The following is a 21,598-nucleotide window of genomic DNA, read 5'->3' as shown; positions in this document are numbered from 1 at the left end:
AGATTCGAGGTCAACAGGTATAGGTTTGTACTCAAATCTCTGCATAATGCTTTTCCATGTGTGCTGCCTTTTTTGCACTCTGACTGGCATTAAACTAAGGAGACAAGCATGACATAGGGCACTGCTAAACAATGTCACCCCAAGTGAAAAGATAGTCCAGAGTGCAAAGCCTGAATTATTTATCATTAGGCACTTTGTTGAAAAGTGTAGAAATTCCCGAGAGTTTTTGACTTTCTCCCTAGATCCTGTGCTTGCCAATCCAGCCATTCTCCAAAGGCAGTGACCCTCACAGTTATAATGTTTCCATCAAGGCTCATGATCCCTCACAGCACAACTCAAAGCCTTCGGCATGGGATTCAAGGGCTGTAGAAAATTTACTAGCTGGGCTGGCCTTCTGCTTCTTAGCCCATTCCTGTCTGCCAAAGGATTAAGTTGGGTTCTCTTACTTTTCAGAAAGCTATGCTTCTAATACCTCTCCTCAAAGCACTCTGTGACTCAAATGTTCTCCCCTTCTTGTCAGGCCCTGACTTCCTCCCCTTCATCGCTATCCTCCTCTGTGCAGTGGTCACTCCTCTGCAGATCCTAGCCCTAGCAAGAATGCAGTCAGTGCCCTACCCACTGACTGAATTTCTTAGGCAAAGCATCGACAGCCCTTCTTCAGTGCACTGTGCCAACTTCTTTAGCACACACCTCTATTCTGTCTCCATGCCTACCACAGAGCACAGGGCCAGCTCCTCTATACTGTTCCCCAGGCACCATGTCCTCTGTCCCGCTTGCTAGAGCTTTCCAGGCTCCCTGGAATTTCATCAACTCTGTAATGGTTATAGGTAAACTCCCCACTTTCTGGATGGTGAAACAGAAGTATTCTGCTAACAAAGCTAGTAAGAGGGTGAAAACAGGGTTTGTACCCACATTCCTCTGCACAATGTCTTACCATGTGTCCTGCCTATTCTAACTGGCATGAAGTTGAAGAGATAAGCCTAATGCATGATACTGTCAAACAATACTGTCACATCAAGTAAAAAGACAACAGTTCAGAGTCCAAGGCCAGGTGTGAAGAGCAGCTAGACCAGGGATCTACCAACAAGGTGCAATTGGACAGTGAGAAGGATCAGTGGAGTGTTGAGAAGATAGGAAGCAAAAAGAAGCAATAAAGAACAGAAAAGAAATAGAAACAATGATGCAAAGATGGCAACAGTCACAGGTTAATAGCTAAAACAACAACAAAAAACAAACAAACAAAAAACCCAACAACAAATCAAGATACCAGGCCCAGAAGACAGGATTCAGTAAACTGCAGAGGTAAAAAGCAATCTATGCTTATATATAGCTAATATCAAACACTTCAAGTTGATTATTTAACATCTGGTAACTGCTGGACACACTCTGAACCCATGATCTCCCTTCAAATAATCTTCACATCAAGGACTAAAAGCACAATGCTCATTTAATGCTACAAATAATCTTGGAAACTACACCTAATTATGTAACTGATCAGCTCCCTGGTCATAGACCTAACTTTAAAGATGCAAATGAGAATCAGTAAGATTGCAGGGATCTTGGGAGAGGCAGTGTCTGATCTCTCACTCCAAGCTGAGTTGCACTGCAAACTTACTACTACTGGATCACTTGCTTCACTGATACTCTACTTGTTTCTTCATTGATGCTCTACCTGAGATACTTTCCTAGAGGATTCATTCATTCATGGTTTTTTGAGATAGGGTTTCTCTGTGTAGCCTTGGCTGTCCTGGACTTGCTTTGCAGACCAGGCTGGCCCCCAACTCATAGAGATTGGTCTGCTCAAGGCGTGTGCCACCATGCCCAGCTTCCTGCAGGCTTTGCTGCAACACAGTACAGAACTCAGGATGGAAATAATTCAACTAACCAAATACTTTGTACCACTGAGCCTCAAAAATAGGGGAAAAAGAAGAAAGTCCCATATTAAGCACCAATGTCCATTGTCCTTATGTGGGATCAACCCGAACATAGAAAGTCGGTAGCTAAGTGTCCCATTTCTGATATCACATTCCCCATATTTTATTATCTTTGAAATGAGATGTATCTATATTCAATGAAACATAGTTACCTCTTGACTTCAGCCCAACTTCCCTTCATTTTGTTACTATGTGGGGTTTGTTTCTTTCAAAACACCATGTGACCCTCAAGAAGGTTTTTCTTTTAAATCTTTTAAAAGATCACCCAGCTTGCCAGGTCACTTATATAACCCCCAAGGTTCACCTTGGAGCTAAGCACTTAGACCTTTAGTTTGACTTTGTATTACTTGAGGGGGTGGGGGGGGGAAGGAGAATAAAGCAGTAGACTACTTCATGGATTGAAAAACAATTATGTCAGGTCTGGCAAGGCGGCTCAGTAGTAAAAGAGACACTTGCTATCAAACCTGATGAACCAAGTTCAATCCCTGAAACCAACATCAATCACTTCTCTAAACTGTCTTTGGACACTGGCTCTCCAAATACAAAAGTTAGTGGTTAGTCCTAAACCCACGTACTTGGCAACATTAATAAATGGACTCAATAGGTTGTATTTATACTTGTGTACATGTAACAATAATAAATAAAAGGGGTCATGAATCTGAGAGATAGTAGGGGCTGGAATTCGAAGGGGCTGAGGAAGGTATAGTAGTCATGTAATTAAAAAAATTAAAAAAAAAAAAAGAAATTATTACAACAAATTAAGCAAAAAGACCTGGCATTTAAAATTTCAAGTTCTGAAATGAAGGAACCAGGTGGTAACTTGGATCTTGTGATACCAAGTTCAAAAACACTAAGTTCAACATAAGACTCCATCAGTTCCCCCGTTTCTTCTGGAAAATTAATAAACACAAAAAGAGAGGCCCTCAGGTTTCCCGTGAGTGCGTTGCTTGCAAGCCTGTCTTTAAAGCAGTAGGTGTCTCCCTTGCAGGGCTCCAGTTACTACTTATCTGTGATGACTAGTTTTTCATGTGAAGTTTGAGGCAATGACACTACTCCTTGAACTCTTATTACTGACCTTGTTTTATCGGATAAGTATTCCTTTTTAAGGCATGCCATTTTCCTGTGTTTTCAAAGGGTTAAGTCCAATTCCTAGTGGTACAATCTCTGCTAACAAAAAGACTCCACAAAGGGCTTCCCCAGGGCTAGCTAAAATTGGCTACAAGAGCACCAAAGCAGGCAGGCTCTGGAGACAGGCAGCATAATTTCACAGCCTCTGCTCCAGTGTGGCTACAGAGCTGAGCTGACCACTCTTGGTGTCTTGTTTGTGCATCTGAAACTGAAAAGAGCAGCCTTTCAGATGGTTAAAGAGTTAATTAACGGGCACAGATAGTGACCCTGCACAATTTCTGGCACACAGCACTCAACATTGGCTACCACTGCTTTTTGGCTGGGTCCTGTGCAAGACCTAGGAAAGGGAAAGTGACAGTCAGCTGTCAGGCTTGAGGACTCAGTCTACCAAGTACAAACATGCAAAAGGTTATAATGCCATGCAATATTCACTAGCAGAAAGCATATATAAAGAGCAGGGGCTGGTTGCAGGGGTCACTGCACATCAGAAAATCTGCCCAAACAAAGCAGTGACTGAACATTCTCAAGCCCAGTGGAAGCCTCTGGCTTTGCCATTTTGACTCTTGCTTCTTGGTCTACTCTCCAACAGGAGGAGGATATCCAACATTACTATCAGCCAATTTCACATCTGGCCAGCAGCAGTCTCCCTATAAGACCAGCTTGCTCCCATTTGCAGGTAGGTATATGGGACTCTCTCTGACCACATAAAATGAAACCTCATATTTGAGCAAAAGGGCTGACATGACTCACAGCAAAATCTAATTTATATATATTGCACTGTTGAATACTGTATCAGGGATTTTTAGGTTAAAAACATGAAACTTAAATACAAACAAAGCCTTTTTCATCTTGCTCTGCCCGGACAGCCTATTTACACCCTGTTCTCTGTCCCTCATGGTCTCTGGGTACTGCCTGCCAGATCAGAAGACCTCAGACTTAATCTCTAAGACACATCTAACTGCCTAAGCCCAGGACAGCAGAAAGACAAGCGAGGAGCAGGGCTACATGGAATTTTGCAGAGCTGAACAAAAAGCCTCACAAGCTACAAGTTTCAACAGATAAATTTTGCTATACCTTAAGTTCTCAAACCCAAGCATCAGCAGACGAAATAAACCCCTTGAAATGTCACCCCCCAATTATCTCTCACCAACATTTCTTCTTCATGCTTGAGTTTGGATAAGACTGGGATAGTGATTCCTATTGCTACAAGTCCTAGTTGCAAATACCTTTTAAGCCCATAACTAATAAATCAAACAATATCACAGCTCTCTCTGACAAATAATGAAACAATAAACGATGGATTAAGAAGTGTATGGATTACAACAGAAAACTGTGAACACATACAATTAAAAAGAAAAATATAGGTAACTACATAATATTACAAACACACCAAATCAAAAAAACCCACAAAAAGTTCTAATTAGTTTAAAACAAGCAACAAATACTTCTGTCAAGAGTTTTAAATGGAAATAATGCTATTTTCCAAAGTATAAAGCCAGTTTAAATTCATTTTCCAATAAAAACCGAACCAAACCAAACTAAACCAAACTACAGAGACCAGAAATTAAGGCAGACTGACCTTTTTATTACTATCATCACCACAGGTACAGCAAATCACAGAAGTAAGGCTGGCTGACCTGTCACCTACTTGGCAGATACAAAATGAAACAGAGTAATACATTTTATGCCAACACAGAAGAAACAAGATCAATAAACTACTTCACATAAGTCACCTGACTTCAATCTCAAACAATGTGCCTCTGAAACTTTCCGGGATCAGTTTTATGGGCCACCCGATGATCTGGTCTAGTCTTGTCCCCTGGTGTCACAGACCTCCAGATGCTCTCAAGGGTCATGAGCCAAGCCAGACACTGCCAGGAAGAGGCAGGGTGGAGGAGAGAATGAGGAACAGGAAAGGACATCTGAGGAGAGGCTGCTGGTGGCAAGGAAGGTTTGTGAACAGACTTCTTTTAAAAGAAAGTGAAAGGTCCATGTTTATTAGATGGCTGAATGTTGAATGTTCAAATCTCTAATAAAAAATTCCACAATCTTCAGACTCCCCTAGTTCCCATCTACTAATCTACAACCATAACACATTTAAATCTGTAATTAGGAGAAAGACAAACACTCAGATTAAGTGGGGGTGGGGTGGGTTCAGGAATAAAGTCTTAAGGAAAGCTGGGCATTGCAGTATATGGCAATAATCTCAGAATTTCAGTGGTGGAAACAGCAGGATCAACAATTTAAGGCCAAAGTTGGGGCATGGTAGACCATACCTTTAATCCCTACACTCGGGAAGGGATCAAGTGGGACAGAAGCAGAGGCAGATGGATCTCTGAGGCCAGCCTGGTGTACCAACCTGTCTCAGAAAAACAAAAACAAACAAGCAAACAAACAAACAAAAGAATTTAAGGCCAGCCTCAGCCCATAGGGAGTTTGAGGCTAATCTGGGTGACATGAAACGGTCTCAAAAAACAAAAATAATAAAATTTAAGGAATGAGTATGGGGGCTGGTGAGATGGCTCAGCAAGTAAAGTCTCTTGCTGACAACCCTGATGACCTGAGCTCCATTCCCTGGGACTCACATGGTCAGAAAGAATCAACTCCAAAAAGTTGTTCTTTAACCTCTACATATGCAGAGGCATGTACATTCCTATGCTCAGACTCACACACAATAAATAAAAGTGTTTGAAATCCCTAAACTTAGGCAGGGTGGGGCAGACAGAGTTCAAGGCCTGGGCTACAACACTAAGAACCTTTCTCAACCAACCAACCAACCAAACAACAAACCCAAAACAAACAAAAAACTAGAAATGAAGTCTGGAGAAGTAACTTTAAAAGAGCAAGGTGGAGGGGGGGAGGGCTCACTCAGTGAAATGTTACTACTGCAGAGTTTCAGGAGATCCTATGACAAAGTCAGTCCCTCTTGCTCAACATTAAGAGGTGAAGGCCCAGGACTGTCCAACGTCTACCTGGGCAGACTGGCACAACTAGGCCCACGGGGGAGGGCACCCAGAGCTCCTTCCCATTCTCTGATAGTCCAGCCTCACACAGCATGGGCCCCCAGACACTGATAACCCTGCATGGATCTCCTTTTCCCTTGCACAGGCCCCAAGGAGCACAGAGTCCACGGTTCCCTTTTATCCTACATGGGCCTCAACATCAGTATCAGAGACCTGATTTACCCCGTAGGGCCTCAAGAGCAACTGCCATGCCCCTCTCACAACAAATGGGCCCCATCTCACTCGGTGGTACCTGGAGCCACTGCTAGAGACCAGCGCCTACAGTCCTGTCTCTCTCCCTACAGATTGTGGAGACCTGCATTCAAAGCGGTCGTATACCCCAGACTCCAGAGATCTGTGGCCACAGCTCTATCTTCCCTGCATGGTTTGGTATCTGTGATCCCGGCCGTACCTCCTCACAGACCCCCGCCCCCCCTCCCAGGCCAGCGTTCACGGTCGTCTCCTCACAGCCTCCAGAGGCTGGCCTCCAAGGCCATCTGCCCACTGACTCCCGAGGCCGGCGTCCACGGCCATCTCCCCACAGCCTCCCAAGGCTAGCGTCCACCGCCATCTCTCCCCAACAGACCCCCGAGACAGGACCCTGCCGCAGCCTCTCCCCACGCCGGCGTCCACTGCCATCTCCCTACGGCCGCCCCTCCCTCTCTTCAGCCGCGGACCGGCCGAGGGTCTCACAGGACAGCACCGGCCAGGCGGGCAAAGGCGGCCGCATCCGGGCCGGCGGCTGAGCGTGACCTTGCGCCCTGGGTTCGGGGTGGGGGGTGTCGATTGGGCCTCACCTTCCGCCACGTCCTCGTCGACAGCGCCCTTCACCTGCGAGAAGCACCACTGGAAGTCGTTGCCGCCCGCCGGGCAGCCGCCGCCTCCGGCTCCTGCAACAGAGCGCGCCGTCAGGCCGGCCCCGCCCCGCCCCACCACCGTCTGTCCGCCCGCCCGCTCGCTCGCGCACGGCCCTCACCTGCCATGGCGCGGGCGGGACGCGCCCAGCTGAGCGCGGCCGACCGAGGCGCTTCGAGCGCTCAGCCCCGGCCGCCGCCGCCGCTGCCGCCACCGCCGCCGCCGGGGAGGGAATTTTTTTCCCTTTTCAAAATGGCGCCCAATGCCCGTCGCCCCGCCGGATGACGTCATCCCCCTCCGCCTCCTCCGACGGTCAGTGCCGCGGGGGCTGCCGGGGGCGCACCGTGCGCCGACTGCGTCTGCGCGAGCCTTCCCGAGGTTGGACCGGAGGAGCCACCGCGGGAGGTGGACCGAGTGTCTTGGAGCAGTCCGCCGGCAGATGTAGGCGGCCTTCTTGAATAGTGTGAGGGCCAGGACGCGAGGCCCTCTGCATTTTTAAGGCCTTCAGATTTCTGCGGCCGGCTGGACCCGATGCACGTAGGCCTGGACCCTTCCCACTGCTGAGCCAACGGGAACGTGGAACCTCTGTGGATCTTCCAATAGAGAGCGCTCGGCCGTGGGCAGGCGGGGCCTCTGAGCCTCGGAGCACCTGGAGCCCAGCACCGGAGTGCGTAACTTTGCTCATCACCCAGGCTTGCTTGCCCTAGTATCATTGACCTTAGCTTCTGCGTACCGTTCCCATCGGAGTGCTACTTCAGGGGTCCCTTGAGCTCTCCATATAGCCCCAGGGAACAGGTGTCAACGTTTGATTTATTTGGGGTGTGTTTTTCTAGCATAAAGAGGGATTATTCGCTCGTGGGCTTGACGTATCTGAAATCCATAGATACTGTGAAATTGGCAGTTATCGTATTGAACCACTAGAGGGCAGTTGTTCCAAACCAGAGCATTCTCCACAAATGCTGGTCTGCCTTTTAAGCAGGTGCCTGTTCTGTTGTCAGTCTTGGCTGGGGTGCTGCTTGGGTAGAGTTGATGTGTCTGTCCTGGTGGAGCTTACTTTTCAGTGGAAAAGAGACAAGGAAAACACCGGGAAAGTCAAGTGGAACAGAGAAGGAGGGAAAGGAGCAGGAGAGTTGACATCTTGAGGAGAGCAATTGGAGGAGACAAGAGTCTTCTGCAGAAGTCTTGGGCAGCTGCTAGAAATGGGAACAGCCATTGTACATGCAGGTGCACCTTGACCTTTTCGTTCTTTCGATTTATTCTTACACGATTGTGCACCCGTACAGTTTGAGCAGGGTCTTGCCTTGTAACCTGAGGCTGGCCTCTAGATCAAAACATTTCTGCTTCCACCTCGCTAGTGCTGGCTTTACAAGCATGTGTCACCACACCTAACTTCCTGATGTGTTTAAGGGGCAGCAAAGAAGCCATAGGGAGAACAGAGTGGCCTAGGAAGGGTAGTCATAATAGTGGAGGCAAGGTGGTAGGGGACAGAGCAGGAAGATGTTTTCAGGGGGTGGACTTCGATGAGATGGCTGGCTGTAGTGTGTGTTGTCTGGGTATATGAGACTAATGGAGAAGAATAGGAGGGAGACGGGTTAGTGAGGATGTGGGGGTGATGGCAGGTGACACCCTAGAACATCAGGAGAGTTAAGAGCACATGTACAGTCCTGGGAGGGCATACTAGGAGTAGCTTGACTCTGGGCAGCCAAAGGGACTGAAGGAAGGAATTCTAAGCCTTGGAAGGAACATCCTGAGACTGCTCGCAGAACTGGGGTCTAAGTTAAGTTTATTCAGACTCCATGTAGGCATGGGTATCTCAGGTAATACCAGGGTTGTTAAATATTCCATTCTGCCAAGTTGTAGCTGCATGGTTAAAGTGCTCCCACTTCACAGATGTGTGTCCTGTGTACTGGGATCTCTATGAAGAGCGACAGACTGAATGGACAGAATTGTAAGCAGCTTCACTAATAATCAGTGACCGGCAATGTGTTTGGCTTACACTTTCACAGTATAGTCATGGCAGAAACTCAAGACAGGAATCTGGAAGTAGAGGCTGATGTCAGAGGTCATGGAGGTGTGCTGTTTACTGGCTTGCTCTGCTCGTATTCTTAATAGAACCTAGGACCACCAGGCTAGAGGTGGCCCCACTCATAATGGTCTGGACCCTTTTCCATCAATCGTCAACTAAGAAACTGCTCAGCAGGCTTGCCTACAGCCAGATCTTATGGAGACATTTTCTCAGTTGAGGTCCCCTCCTCTCAAGTGACTCTACCCTGTGCCAAGTTGACATGAAATGAGCCAACATAGGCCAGATTTAATTTTTTTAAATTTATGCACGTCTATGCTAAGGCTAGAAGAGGGTGTTGGATCCTTTAATGTTGGACTTAAAGACAGTTGGGAGCTGCCTGATATGGGTGCTAGGAACCAAACTCAGGACCTATGGAAGAGCAGCAAGTGGTCTTAACCACTCAGCCATCTCCAGCCCCATCATTTTTTACTGCTTTTCTACCCCATCTCTATCCCCACTTTCTTCTCTTGTCTCTATTGTCCTCCTAAGTGTCCTTATGAGGACAGAACCCTTTGGGTCATTCCTTAGAGACCTTAAGTTACTATGCTCTAGCCCCTGCCTTCACTGGTCTGAAGGTCTCCATAGCAACTGTTAGTGATTAATGAAACAAATACTGTGTGCCTGTTGAGTGAGACTGATCCAATCTCTGTGCACAGGAGCTTAGAGTCCATCAAGAGCAGGTCATCTCTGAGCTATCTCTGCTGTGTAAGCGGAGGGTCAGGAGGGAGTCCATGGGAGCTTAGCACAGGGTGGGGTTCTGGGCTTTAGCCAGAAAGGTGGATGCTGAAGTTATTGGGAGCATCAGTGAGCTTGATGGGTTATAGGCATTGAAGAAGGAATCAGAGAATAGAGCTGGTGCATGTATCTGACCTTAGGCATGGAGAGTTCAGTGGCTTTGAAGTGGGAGTGGAGTAGGTGTCATTCAGATGCGACGCTCTCCATTGGGGAGGAACATGGGGACATAGGAACTGGCTCCACCCACACATAAGCACCCTGCACTCACACATGAATACCACATATGAGCTCACGTGAACACCCTCCAAAAGGCTTGGTCTGCAGGAAGTGGAACATCAGGAGAAGCAATGTTTTGTTCTGGTAGGGCTCACCCTGTACCATCCTTGAGCATTCCTATAAAACAGGTACAAGAAGCCTGAGAATGCTGAACCTAGAAGAGGCAGTCCAGGCCTCTGTGCAACATATCTGGATTGTGAATGGTGAAGCACCAGGGCTGTTGATACCTTGTGCCGTAACACAGGCCGTGAGCCCCTATACTAGACAAGTCAGGTAGCCAGAGCAGGTCAGCCCAGAGGATCAGTTCCTTGGAGGGTTCTGTTTCCAAAATTCTTTGATAAACCCTCTCAGCAGGAATTCTGTGAGAGAAGTAGTGCTGCCAATCGTGGCCTAACCCCAGGTAGGGCTGTAGAAACTTGCTTGAGTCATGTAGCTATATACTAGCACTACAGTCTAAACGCCCACCCTGATTCAGACTTTGGATCTTCTTGGGATTGGACAGGAACCTGGGGGAGAGGGCAGGTGAGAATGGAAGAGTTCTGGGAACAGAGGGGCAGGGGTCCTGGGACAATTATATGCCTTCCTGGACTTGCCAGCCTAATTGTCAACCTTCTTGCCTGGAATCCCTAAGCTTGGTTTTGGCCAGATTCCAGTGACACTTTGGAATCTCTAGGGTGTCACCTAAGGTATTCAGAAGCAGATGCATTATTTAATATGTACCCGTTGGGTCTGGTAGGTGCTCCTGGTAGCTGTGCCTGTATGTCATTGGCAAGTCAGGAGTCACTGAAGAGCTTGGAGTATGAATCAGGCACTTACTGCTGACCTCTTCCCACACCCTAGACGTAGCATAGTGTCTAGGAATGGAGACTAAGCATATAGTTCTTAACTTTCAGGATCCACAAGTCCTGGTGTCAGGAGAAACAGTTGCCTTACCACTGTCAGCTCAGGAACTCCCAAGGCCATGGTGTTAACCTCTGTGAGTGCATCAGCCCCTTCTGCTGCTTTCCCTGTGGCTTCCATGGTGCTGCTCCTCCCATTTCTGAAGGGGAGGCAGAGGTAGAAGCAGAGGGCTGAGACCTGCTGTCCTTGCTGACATAGTGGGTGCAGTTTATCTTGTCCATCCTGAGCTGATGCATAGTTCTCTGTTCTACATTTTGGAGCAACACAGCAGGCTCTAGATTAGGAGCAGAGCACACACCACACACTTCGTCACACCCATGCACAGCAGGTCTCTAAGAGGTTGGCCTAGAGGCTTGGGAAAGCGTCCTCTCTCTAAACTTGATAGATACCTCTGCATTTCCTGTTTTCTTTTTTAAACATTGTCAGCTATTTGATATTTTTGAATCATATTTTAAAGTGAGAGAAAAAAAAACTGTTGCTCATTTTAAGTGCTTTTCTGAAAAAGATAATTCACAGATGGGGATAACTTCATCTCAAAAATAAAAATACAGCTTTCCAATATTCCACAATATGGCTTTGTTCTCTAAATTATAAAATCAAGGCAGCTTGAGAGCAGCGTAGACAGAAATGGCAGCAGAAGGCATGGAACTAAAGGCACAGACCCAGTTCAGCAACTTGCAATTTTTCTTCACTGGGAACCTATTTGAACTTAAATTATGCACAATAAATGTCAAATCTTTCCCCATTTATCTTAGTAACTTAGGAATCCTGTATATTGGGGAAAGCTCTTTGTACATCAAAGCTCCTTAACAATGCAAGTTGTCTCATCTTCTCGTGGGAGGAAATGTCAGCTTGATTGATGTGATCTGGGGAGTGAGGGCTGCTCTGAGGAGAGACCCAGTGCTCGGGCTTCTGCCTCACCTCTGAGTGCTTGCTCTGTGGAAAGCCCTTTTAAGGCCGCCCCTTTGTATTAGCACCTGTCTGTCATCTACCCCATGACTCACCTTGAGAAACGCCACCATCAGGAGCAGAACCCACACCAAGCCTAGTGACACATTACAGCTGAGTCTCGTAACCTTCAATAAAATAACAAGGAAGGGATAGGTATGCAAGAATGTGTTCTTCAAAACTTAGCCCAGGGTGGCCCCCCTTCTTGTCCTTTGAGCCCATAGAACTAACACAGCGGGTGTCCTGGAGCTACGTGACAGTGGCACCTGGGACTTGCCCTGGCGTGGATGTCCAGCTGGATCTGCATTTCCCCCACCATACTCCCACGCAGGAGTTAAGTGATTACACTAGTGCCAAGGCCAGGAGCCCAACCAAGTCAGGAATTGAATCTTCTGTGCCCCCAGATTGGAACTCTCCTCTCTTCCTCCTCTCCTTCCCTCCTTTCATTCCCCCTCTTTTTATTTGTTAGCGTCTCATGTGGGCCAGTCTGACCTTGGACTCCGTATGTAGTCCAGGATGACACTGACCTCCTGACCCTACCTGCCGTGGTCTTCCCAGTGCTGGGATTACAGGTGTGTTCCACCACACAAGTATATGCTGACATAAGTGTGTGCCACCTGTGCCTTTCTAGCTTTTCTGAACTAGTTTCTTCATTGTCAGTAGTTAGGAGTAACAGTTCCCAGCCTAACATAAGGCTAGGAGGGCACCAGAAAGTAAGCTAAAATTCTACACAAACCTTATTGGTGGTCTCAATGTGAGATATTTGTTACTGAGCTTCAGAGAGGTGGGAGTCTTTATGGGTCCCTAGTTTGTCCATCCATCCATCCATCCATGCATCCATGTATGTGTACACACACACTCTCTCTCTCACGCACACACACACACACACACACACAGAGAGAGAGAGAGAGAGAGAGAGAGAGAGAGAGAGAGAGAGAGAGAGAGACACATACTAGATAAGAGAGAGAGAGAGAAAGAGAGAGAGAGAGACATACTAGATATCTGATCCAGCCTTTCCTAGAGGAGCTTTGGTAAGCAACAAGTTAGCAGCTGGTGCTTTTCTCCTTAGGGAGTTGCTGCCCCCTGCTGGCCAAGACAGGGGAAGCAGCTCAGTGCCCACTTTGGAAGTCCTGGAAAAGACCAAAGTGGATGGATGGAGAGGTTGGAATTTTGTGCTCACAGAAGCATTCTGTGAGCAGAAATCCCTTGGGATCATAGGCTAAGCCCTGCCTGTATAAGCTGGCAGAATCTTTACACAGTAGTACACCCACTGTAAGATCCTGGACAGAAACCTTTCAGCCTTTTGAGTTGGGATAAGTTCATTAGGATGAATCTGAGCTATAGACCTTCCCTGGCCCAGACCTTTGGCCTTAGCCCTCACCTGCTGCCAGAGATGGGGGAGTAGGAGAGGAAGAAGGGAGAGAAGGAAAAAGAGAGAAAAGTGAGTGGAAGCAGGTGTGTATGTGAGAGAGACAGAGAGATAGATGACCTGACCTAGTCACTCTCACAAAGCACAACAGGTCTCTGCCCTTTGGGATGCTGGGGAAAATGCCATACCTGCCTCTGAGGCATGGCTAATTGTCCTGTGTCCTGTTGAAGGATGAGACTTTTGGGCTCAGGTCTTCACAGGAGACCCAGCTTCACCAGACATCTTGTTTATGACTGTGAGGTTGTGATAAACATGACTCATGTCCTGGGAAAAGCGTTTCCCATGTACTCCCTATGGTTTATTACTATTCTGATATAGAAATCAAGTCTCAACTTAGAGGAGAAGACAAAATGTCCCCTGTACCCTGTAAATCAGGAAACTTAGACTGACCAAGACTTTTAATCTGAATATATGGCACCTCAGGTCTGAGGTATCCTGGTTCTCCCAGGACAGAAGCCAAACACACACAGGTTCTTTTGAGAAACAGCCAATCATGGGACCTCTGCCCTAGCTTCTCTCTGAGCTAGAATGTCTGTCTGATTCTTCTTTAGTGATCCTTGTCTCCCCTCAGCCCTGCAGGAGTCACCTTAAGAACCCAGATACTATTAGTGAAACTTCGCATGATTCCTTATGAAATATGAGATCCCCTCTAAACCTTGCCGGATGATGAAGCCAGCCAGGGATCTTCAGGCCCCTTATACCTCCTTGTGACCTGATATGTCATTTCTCCTTAGGCTAACCCTTTAACTGTGCTGACTATTGAGGTTATATATCTATGCTTGCATTCCCTGCACAGCGAGTGCGGGAGGTCTCATTGGGACATGGGGTTCTGAATATGATCAAGCTGAGAGCTTTTACAAATTATTTATGATGTGGGTGGGTGTTTTGCTTGCATTCTGTTTGTGCGTCACATATGTGTCTAGTGCTTATAGAGGCCGGAAGATAGCATTGGATTCCCTGGGACTGGAAGTACAGATGTCTGTGAGCTGCAATGCTGGAAATGAGTCCTGCTCCTCTGGATGGACAGCCAGTGTTTTAAACTGCTGAGCCATCTCTCCAGGCTCAAGTTGAGGATCTAAAGATGATGTCGTGGTTGTCTGGAGCCCCAGATACTGTGAAAAGTGATCTTATTATAGAGGCAAAGGGAGAAAAACAGGAGGTGAGATGGAGACTGAGGGGCCACCACAATGATGTACTCTAATTCTCTGTGCCTAGAAGACAGAAGGAAGGAATTTAGAACTTCTGGATGGAGCCCAGCCCACAGTGAGCCTGGATGTGAATTTCTGATATCCTGAGCTGAGGAAGAGTACAATTCTATAGCTGAAAGTTGTGAAGCCTGTGGCAATTTGTTACAGTAGCTAGATAAATCAGCCCCCCTTTTCTGGGCTTCTCTGTATTTTTTGACACTAGCTCTCTACCAGGGATATTATTTTATTTAACTTTTGAGATTATAATTAGAACATTTCGCCCTTTCTTTTCCTCTGGTAACCCTTCCCATGTGCCCTCCCCACGCTTCCTCAAATTTATGGCTTCCTTCTTAACTGTTAGTGCATGCATGTGTGTATATACCATCCGTCCATCTGTCTACCTTCCTAAATATTGATCTGTTGAGTCTGTATGATGCTACCTGTATGTGTGTTTTCAGGGCTGTTTGGCACTGGACAACCAATTGGGTGCTCTTCCCTGGGGAAGACTACTTCTCCCGCTCTCAGCTTTTCTCAGTTGTCTGTAGTTCTTTTTGTAGGGTTGAGGCCTTGTGGGTATTTCCCTGTCCACTTTGGCACATCCATCGGTGCTATCCTTTTTCAGTTCATGCTTGGGAGGTCATGTTGGTGAGACTTTATGGGTGTAACTTCTTATATTACCAGGAAACACACACATCAAACTGACTTTCTGATCATCTGGCAATCTTTCCACCACCTCTTCCACACTGTTCGCTGACTTAGGTGCAGGACTGTTTTGTACATATTTCCACTGGGACTGGACTCCACAACACTGCATTTTGATTGGTTGTAGTTTTCTGTAGTAGTCTTCATCTGCTGCAAGAGAAGTTTCCTTGAGAATGGGTGAAAACTACCACACTTATCTATGAGTATAAGGACAGACAATAATCTTTAGATCATTGTTAGGGATTATGGTGGCATTTTTGGTTATAGATTTGGTTATAGATTCCTCCTTTAATATCTATGAACTGCCTAGCTTTGAGTAGTTAGCTAGATTTCCAGTACCAGACACCATTTCTTTTCTTTTTGAATGGGTCTTAAGTTCAATTAGAGAGCTGCTGGTCACTGCCAAGGTGTTACACATTGCACTCTTAGGATTATTGTGACATGCTGGTCATTGATGTGGTTCATAAATGTCATAGTTGGGTAGGACAGTTGGTTACTTCTCTCCTTTGGAAGCTTGTACGGTGTCTTCCTATACCATGAAAGCTAGCCCTCAGAGAGCGCATTTAGCTGGGTTCTAGCTCAGGAGTCTCTGGACTCAGTTTCAGAATGGGTGTCTTCTGTGCATGGTTATCTTCAGCAATAGGGACTTGCACTTCTGGGGAGCGGTGGACACAGCAATATGCTGTATATTTTGGGAGTCTCTTGGACAGCTCTGCCAGGGGTATTTTGAGACCATTCCCTTCAGTCTTGACAAAGGTCTTCACACAGTAGAAGCTTTATGTTTTAGAGAAATCTAGCTTAATTTTTCTTCCTCAAGTTGTGTTTTGGTATTGTGTCTAAAAACTCATTGCCAAACCTGAGGTCCCAAAGGTCTCTCGCTCTCTTTTTTTTAAATTATTTCATTTTATTGTTTTAAAGAATTCTGACGTGTTTATTATGCCTTGCCTTAAGGTCTATAATCCATGTGAGCTACTTTTTGAGAAGAGTCCATCTGTGTCTAAGTTATGTGCTTTGGGCTTATGGATATTAGGATTTCAGCAGTGTTTGTGGACTAGGCTTTCTTAGTACCATTGTTATGTCTTAGCTCCTTTGTCAGAGATCTGCTAATATTTGTATAGGCCTCTTTCTAGACTATATTCCAATCCATTGCTTTTAATTATTTTTTTAAGTATAATGCTGTTGTGCCTTTTGTCACTATACTAACTTATTTGAAGTTAGTGTTGATCCTCTGACTTGCTCTGCTTTGATGATTCTGGAATTCTGATGTTATTCTTTTGATGCTTAGGCACTGTTATAGTGCTGGTACACAGGAAAGAAATGGATGGGCTTTTGTGTGATGACTCTGTCCTGCGGCCTGGCTGCAATAGCTTATGTCATCCAGGTGGTATTTCTTGTTGTCATTCATTTATTAAAATTTTCCACATCGACAATTGGATAATTGGAATAAAGACTTTTTTGTTTCCTTTGCTAATCTACATACATTTTCTTTCCCTTTCTTTTATTCTTTTTGTCTCCCATTGGCTGGGACCTCCTCTATGATGCAGAGTAGGAGTGGTACCTGGCACCCAGGCCTGGTCCTTACTGAGCTCAAGGTGGAAATAATCTCCTTTCTCACCTTTAAGGAAGAAGGCAACTTTAGTTGTTGTTTTCAAATATTCTATCTTAATTTGGAGGAATTCCACTCCACTAGAATTTTACTAAATTACTATAAAATTATCTTTTCTCTGATAATCAGTTTACAAGACTATTTTCTAGAATCAGCACTGGAGACATTTCCAAAACCACCTCTTTCCTCACTGCTGCTCTGTAGATGCCATTCTTGCCCCATGCCCTACACACTAGTCCCTCTTTTCTCTATCTCCAACCATCCGGTGTCCACCACTTGAGTTTTCCCAGACCTTTTCTTCATTGTGGAAAAGTGGCCAGACCCCTAAAGGTTCAAAATGGGGTATAATTAACCAGTTATTTTGTTTTGTTTTGTTTAGGGCAAATTTTGCTTAATGAAGCAGATGTAAGCAGTCACCTTGTTTGGGCCTGTTCTTCTTTGCCAGTCTCTTCAAATTCATCACCGCCGTGCACTGTGCCTCCAGGCTCAGATCCTGCTGGAAAAAAAAAAATCACATGAATTTTCGTTGGTAGATTCACTACCTGAACAACTCCCTGCCAAAACCTCTGCTGGGAGCAATACAAAAACTGGCTAATCTCCTCAAGGCTGGCCAGGCCCCAGGCCTCAGGATGAACCCAAGTGTTCCACCTGCTGTGCTGGCTAGACTCCCAGCAAGTGCAGCACCGTCCACTGTGCCTTTCAGACCACCACCAACAGGAATATTTCCTTCCATCCCCCTAGCTGGACTACTGCCAAGACCCCCAGCACCCTTTCTTCCTTCTGGACCATCATGTCCCCAACCTAGAGGTCCTTACCCAGCCTCTGCCATACGAGGCCCCGGCCCCACAGGGCCATATGCTACACCAAATATGCACTTTCCAGAGCTACCTAGGCCAAATAGTGCACCCACAGATCCAGCTGCAGCTGGTACTTTAGGTCCACGGGGACTTGTGCCTTCTGGACCTTGGGCACCAGGAATAGGAGGGCAGCATCATAATATGCCATATCTGTCTCCAGGGCCATATCCTACTCCTTCTCCTCCTCCATTGTCAGGACCACCGCCTGTTCCATGGGGCAGAGTGTCACCAGGACCCTGGGGACCACCAGCACCATATCCTGCCCCTACAGGATCATATCCTACCCCAGGACTCCATCCTACTCTGAATGATCCTTACCAAGCGTCTCCAGGACCTTCTGATGCTCCGCCAATGCCTGCTGAGCCCCAGAAAATAAATGAAGTCCCTGATGGCTCCCATTCTGATACATCCAACCAGGAGAGCACCCCGGAAACCACTGGACAGGCAAAGCACCTGAAGGTAGACAACAAGCCAATCAAGAGGAGACGGTCTAAGAAAAAGAGTAAGCCAGTAACCTGGGGCGATATCAAGACTTTAACTCATGAAGCTGAGACTCTGGGGAAACAGCAAGGATATAATACTACTGACCCCAAAATGATGCTGTTATGTTTGATGACTATATTACATGTTAATTCTCAGCGTGAAAATGTAGACCTCAAATGACTTTTTTCGGGGGGTAAGAGGCATACCTGTAATAAATAGTATGATGTTGTTTTGCCAAAAAAAAAAAAAAAAGCCCCCCCCCCAGTCAACATTTTTGTTCTGGGCTTTGTCCAATTTTGCAAGCTTTGTTGTTTGTGGGGTACCTTCAAGGGAAAGTTAGGTCTTCCAATTTCAGCAGGATACCAACCAGCATCAAGTTCTGGCCTGCTCTGGATGCAGAACACAGAAGCAGTAACAGCCAAAGGCTTGACAGCAGCCTTAGTTCCCATTAGGATCTGCCCCTGTCCTTCCAGATCAGTGGTCAGGGCCGCAGCCCTTTCATGGTTGGTGGTGAAGACCAGGCCTGAACCACTTAGCACTGAGACTCACTGGAAATGAAGCCTTCCTGAAGGGATGGGCACCTGCCTCTCCTGGGTGCTAGGAGGTTTAGTCTCTCAGGCCTGTCACCCTTCCAATTAGACACTCACAAGTTTCCTTGGTTGGCGTGGCAGGGTTCTGGAGTCCCCCAGCATAGCCAGAGTTGCCTCAGGGAGGCTTCCCTCTTCAAATGCCACGTGCACCTTCTGTGTGGCATGTGCTGGTGGCCTCAGGCATAACTGTGTTAGGAGGAAAATGCAATGGCAGGAAACCTGTCTCCAGAGATGGTGAAGAGATTCACCACAGGGTGGCGCTCTTGTACTCCATTGTAAAGGAATTTTTTTTCAAGGTAACAATTTTTGTTTACACATTATAAATAGTATATATTTGTGATATATATGATTATATATGATATTTATAAATATGTGTTTGTATATTTATATATACATATATGTATATATGTATGTACTAATTTGCAAGATGAACAGAAGGCCTGAAGTGAGATACAGTGCTGCTGGGATTTCTTGGGGCTCTGGGGCTTGTTTCTCTTCCCCCTCCTTTCTCATACCATCTTTAACTTCCATTGCTTTAGGGGTGAGTCGTGTGGCTGTCCCCTGCAAGAAAAAGGGAATTGGATGCTCACTCTTCAAGGGTTGGGTGCTGACACTTTATGTTGAGCTGGGAAAGGGCACACAGTTCTGCATTGGGAATTGAGCTGGGGATCCTGAGCACTGAGCCATATTGCCAGTTCCTGCTGATGTGGCCTCTAAGGAAACACTGCTAAAACATTCCATCCAGGTTCCATTTGTTAACAGGAATCTGGTTTCCTCTGGAGTTGCTAGATGGAAATTTGCCATTAGCGAGTCTTCCAAAAGGCCTTGTGACAAAAGGTTTAGAAGTTTCCTTTCGTGTTGGTGCTAGAGAACCTGTCTGTTAGGAAAGAGGCTCTGGGGAGCGGGTTTGGACAGCTTACCGTGCCCTAGATCACCAGCTCTAGGTGATCTAATGCCTGTGGCTTCCATAGGCGTCTGGACTCGTGTACATACAAACACAGACTTGCACATATACACATTACTACAAATCATAGAAATTTAAAAAGCTCTAGGCTAGGTCTGTAGCTCAGTTATTAGAGTGCTTGCTTAGCATACGTGAGGCCACGTCACATAAACCGGGGGCATGATTGAATCCCAGCACTCGGGAACAGGAGATAAAGGAGTTCAGAGCCATCCTCAACTGCAGAGTGAGTTTGAGGCCCTTGGGTTACATGAGATTGTGTCTCAAACACACAAAGCAGATTTAGCACATTGCAGGTGTGATTGCCATAACTGGTGGAGTTGGAGGTGTAACCTAGGGTCTTTTGAGCACCTCCATAGTTCTCAGGGCCCCACCTGTGTGCATAGCTGCAGGTGTAGGACTGGGTCCCTCCCTATGGCCAACACTGGATATGAGGAAGTTCTGAGGTCCTGGGACATCTTGTAGCCTGAGACAGTACCTAATGACCAGATCCAGGGCAGGGCTCCAGTGGGCAAGCACTACCTAGATGGTAGCACCCAATAGAGACACAGAAGGAATGAGAATACCAGAGCAGGGGACATTTTCCTTTTGGGTGGAGTGGTGGGGATCCTCTGCTCTCAACTGCAGGGTTGGATTGTGCCCTGGGTCTCCCTTCGCTAGCACTGAGCCTAGTGCAGGCACCTGACTCTTAGCCCTAATCGTTTGTTTGTTTATTTATTTATTTATTTATTTATTTTTCCCTATCCTTCTGGCCCCTTAGGAAGCTCTGCTCATGAAAACGGGCCTCTTGCCTCTGTGGCCACAGACTGAAGTGTTTCCAAGCCTGGAGCAACTTCCTACTTCAAAGGAGCTCTTGGGGAGTGTCTGTGGGGTGTAGACAGGGAGACGCCCTGGTTGCTGTGGAGTATGTTGGATGTTGGTTCAGAATGAGTTCCAGCCCTTTAGGTCTCTGCTCAGTGCTGCCAGGGACCTGGGCTGGGTGGTACTTGGTACAAGTAGGAGCAAAGTCATTGCTCAGAGTCCTACAGCCTGCCCACCATGCCTGGTACCACCATTAGCTCAGGAAGTTGTTTGAGACAGCCTTGTAAGAGGGAGCCTTGGGGACCTAAACATGTCAGGAATCACGGAGATCCTAGCCTCCCCAAGACTGGCCAGGGGCCATGGCTGCTTGTAAGGGCCACAGCAGCTCAGTCTCTCGGGGCAGCAGGACCAACTTGGATTAGATTTACACATACTGAGTTGAAGAATAAATGTCCTGTTCTTAAGCCTAGAACCGAAGCGCTCCAGGCCGCTTGTTCTTCTGGCCCTTGGGCACCTGGCCACTCTGCTTCCCAGACCATGTGGATTTTCTCCTCTTCTGGTTGCGGACTGATTACCTTCAGCTTCCTTTCCATGCTTCTGGGAACCCTCTATACCCCCAGGCTGGCCACCTGTCCCCTAGGGTGTCTTCATTCTACTGCTCAGCAGTGAATCTGAAGTCCCCATGTTTCTTCAGGGCTACAAATGGCAGCAGAACATAGGAGCAGACTGTTTGGGATCTAGGACAGAGGCTGTCCTAGGAACTGAGCAAGACCTTTTCTAAGCGATTGGCTAGGCCACCTGAGTTAGCCCTGCTTAGATGTGGCTAGTGAACAGTTGAAAAGCCAGAAATAATCAGTATTCATGGCGTGGGCACACAAGGCCCTCTCCTCCCTGGCTGCTTTAAAGTCTGAGCAGCCTTCCTGTGACAGAGACTATTTTAAGAAACACGAGGCCATAACTCATTAAATTCTACTAACCCTCTCCATTATTTGACGTTTTAAACATGCAGACCTCAAATGGGTTTCTGGACATTTCTATCCGCACATCTGAAGATTCACATCTCTTTAATTCAGAGCTCATTTTGTGTTGAATGTTGTCATTTCAAACTAATATGTCAGAGTCAGGGGAGAGTAATTTAC

At 46.7% G+C, this 21,598-nt stretch overlaps 2 protein-coding genes across 3 annotated transcripts in view; one reads left to right on the top strand and one right to left on the bottom strand.

The window, feature by feature from the left end:
- Ppp2r2d (protein phosphatase 2 regulatory subunit Bdelta) overlaps nt 1-7,199 on the bottom strand; it is a 36,304-nt gene extending 29,105 nt beyond the window's left edge. Inside the window, exons 1-2 of the mRNA XM_021637819.2 lie at nt 7,041-7,199; nt 6,862-6,954 (exon numbers count right to left, since the gene is read on the bottom strand). Of these exons, the coding sequence (XP_021493494.1) occupies nt 6,862-6,954; nt 7,041-7,047 (100 nt within the window). The 5' untranslated portion in view covers nt 7,048-7,199. The remainder of the gene's footprint in view (nt 1-6,861; nt 6,955-7,040) is intronic.
- Nucleotides 7,200-7,265: 66 nt separating this feature from the next.
- LOC110549026 (MAPK-interacting and spindle-stabilizing protein-like) overlaps nt 7,266-21,598 on the top strand; it is a 100,923-nt gene continuing 86,590 nt past the window's right edge. The window contains exons 1-2 of one of the 2 annotated variants that reach the window (XR_009591362.1): nt 7,266-7,586; nt 17,147-18,993. Coding sequence is in view for 1 of the 2 variants with exons in the window: in XM_021637825.2 (XP_021493500.1) it covers nt 17,397-18,287 (891 nt within the window). In the remaining variant the exon portion in view is untranslated. Of the gene's footprint in view, nt 7,587-17,146; nt 19,069-21,598 lie in introns of those variants that run through there. The other variant, XM_021637825.2, reaches the window with a different exon arrangement.

This window comes from Meriones unguiculatus, chromosome 1 (genome assembly GCF_030254825.1).
Source record: "Meriones unguiculatus strain TT.TT164.6M chromosome 1, Bangor_MerUng_6.1, whole genome shotgun sequence".
In the NCBI taxonomy this organism is placed as follows: domain Eukaryota; kingdom Metazoa; phylum Chordata; class Mammalia; order Rodentia; family Muridae; genus Meriones; species Meriones unguiculatus.
The sequence above is the reverse complement of the archived record's forward strand: the minus strand, read 5'-3'. Positions and strand labels throughout refer to the sequence as shown.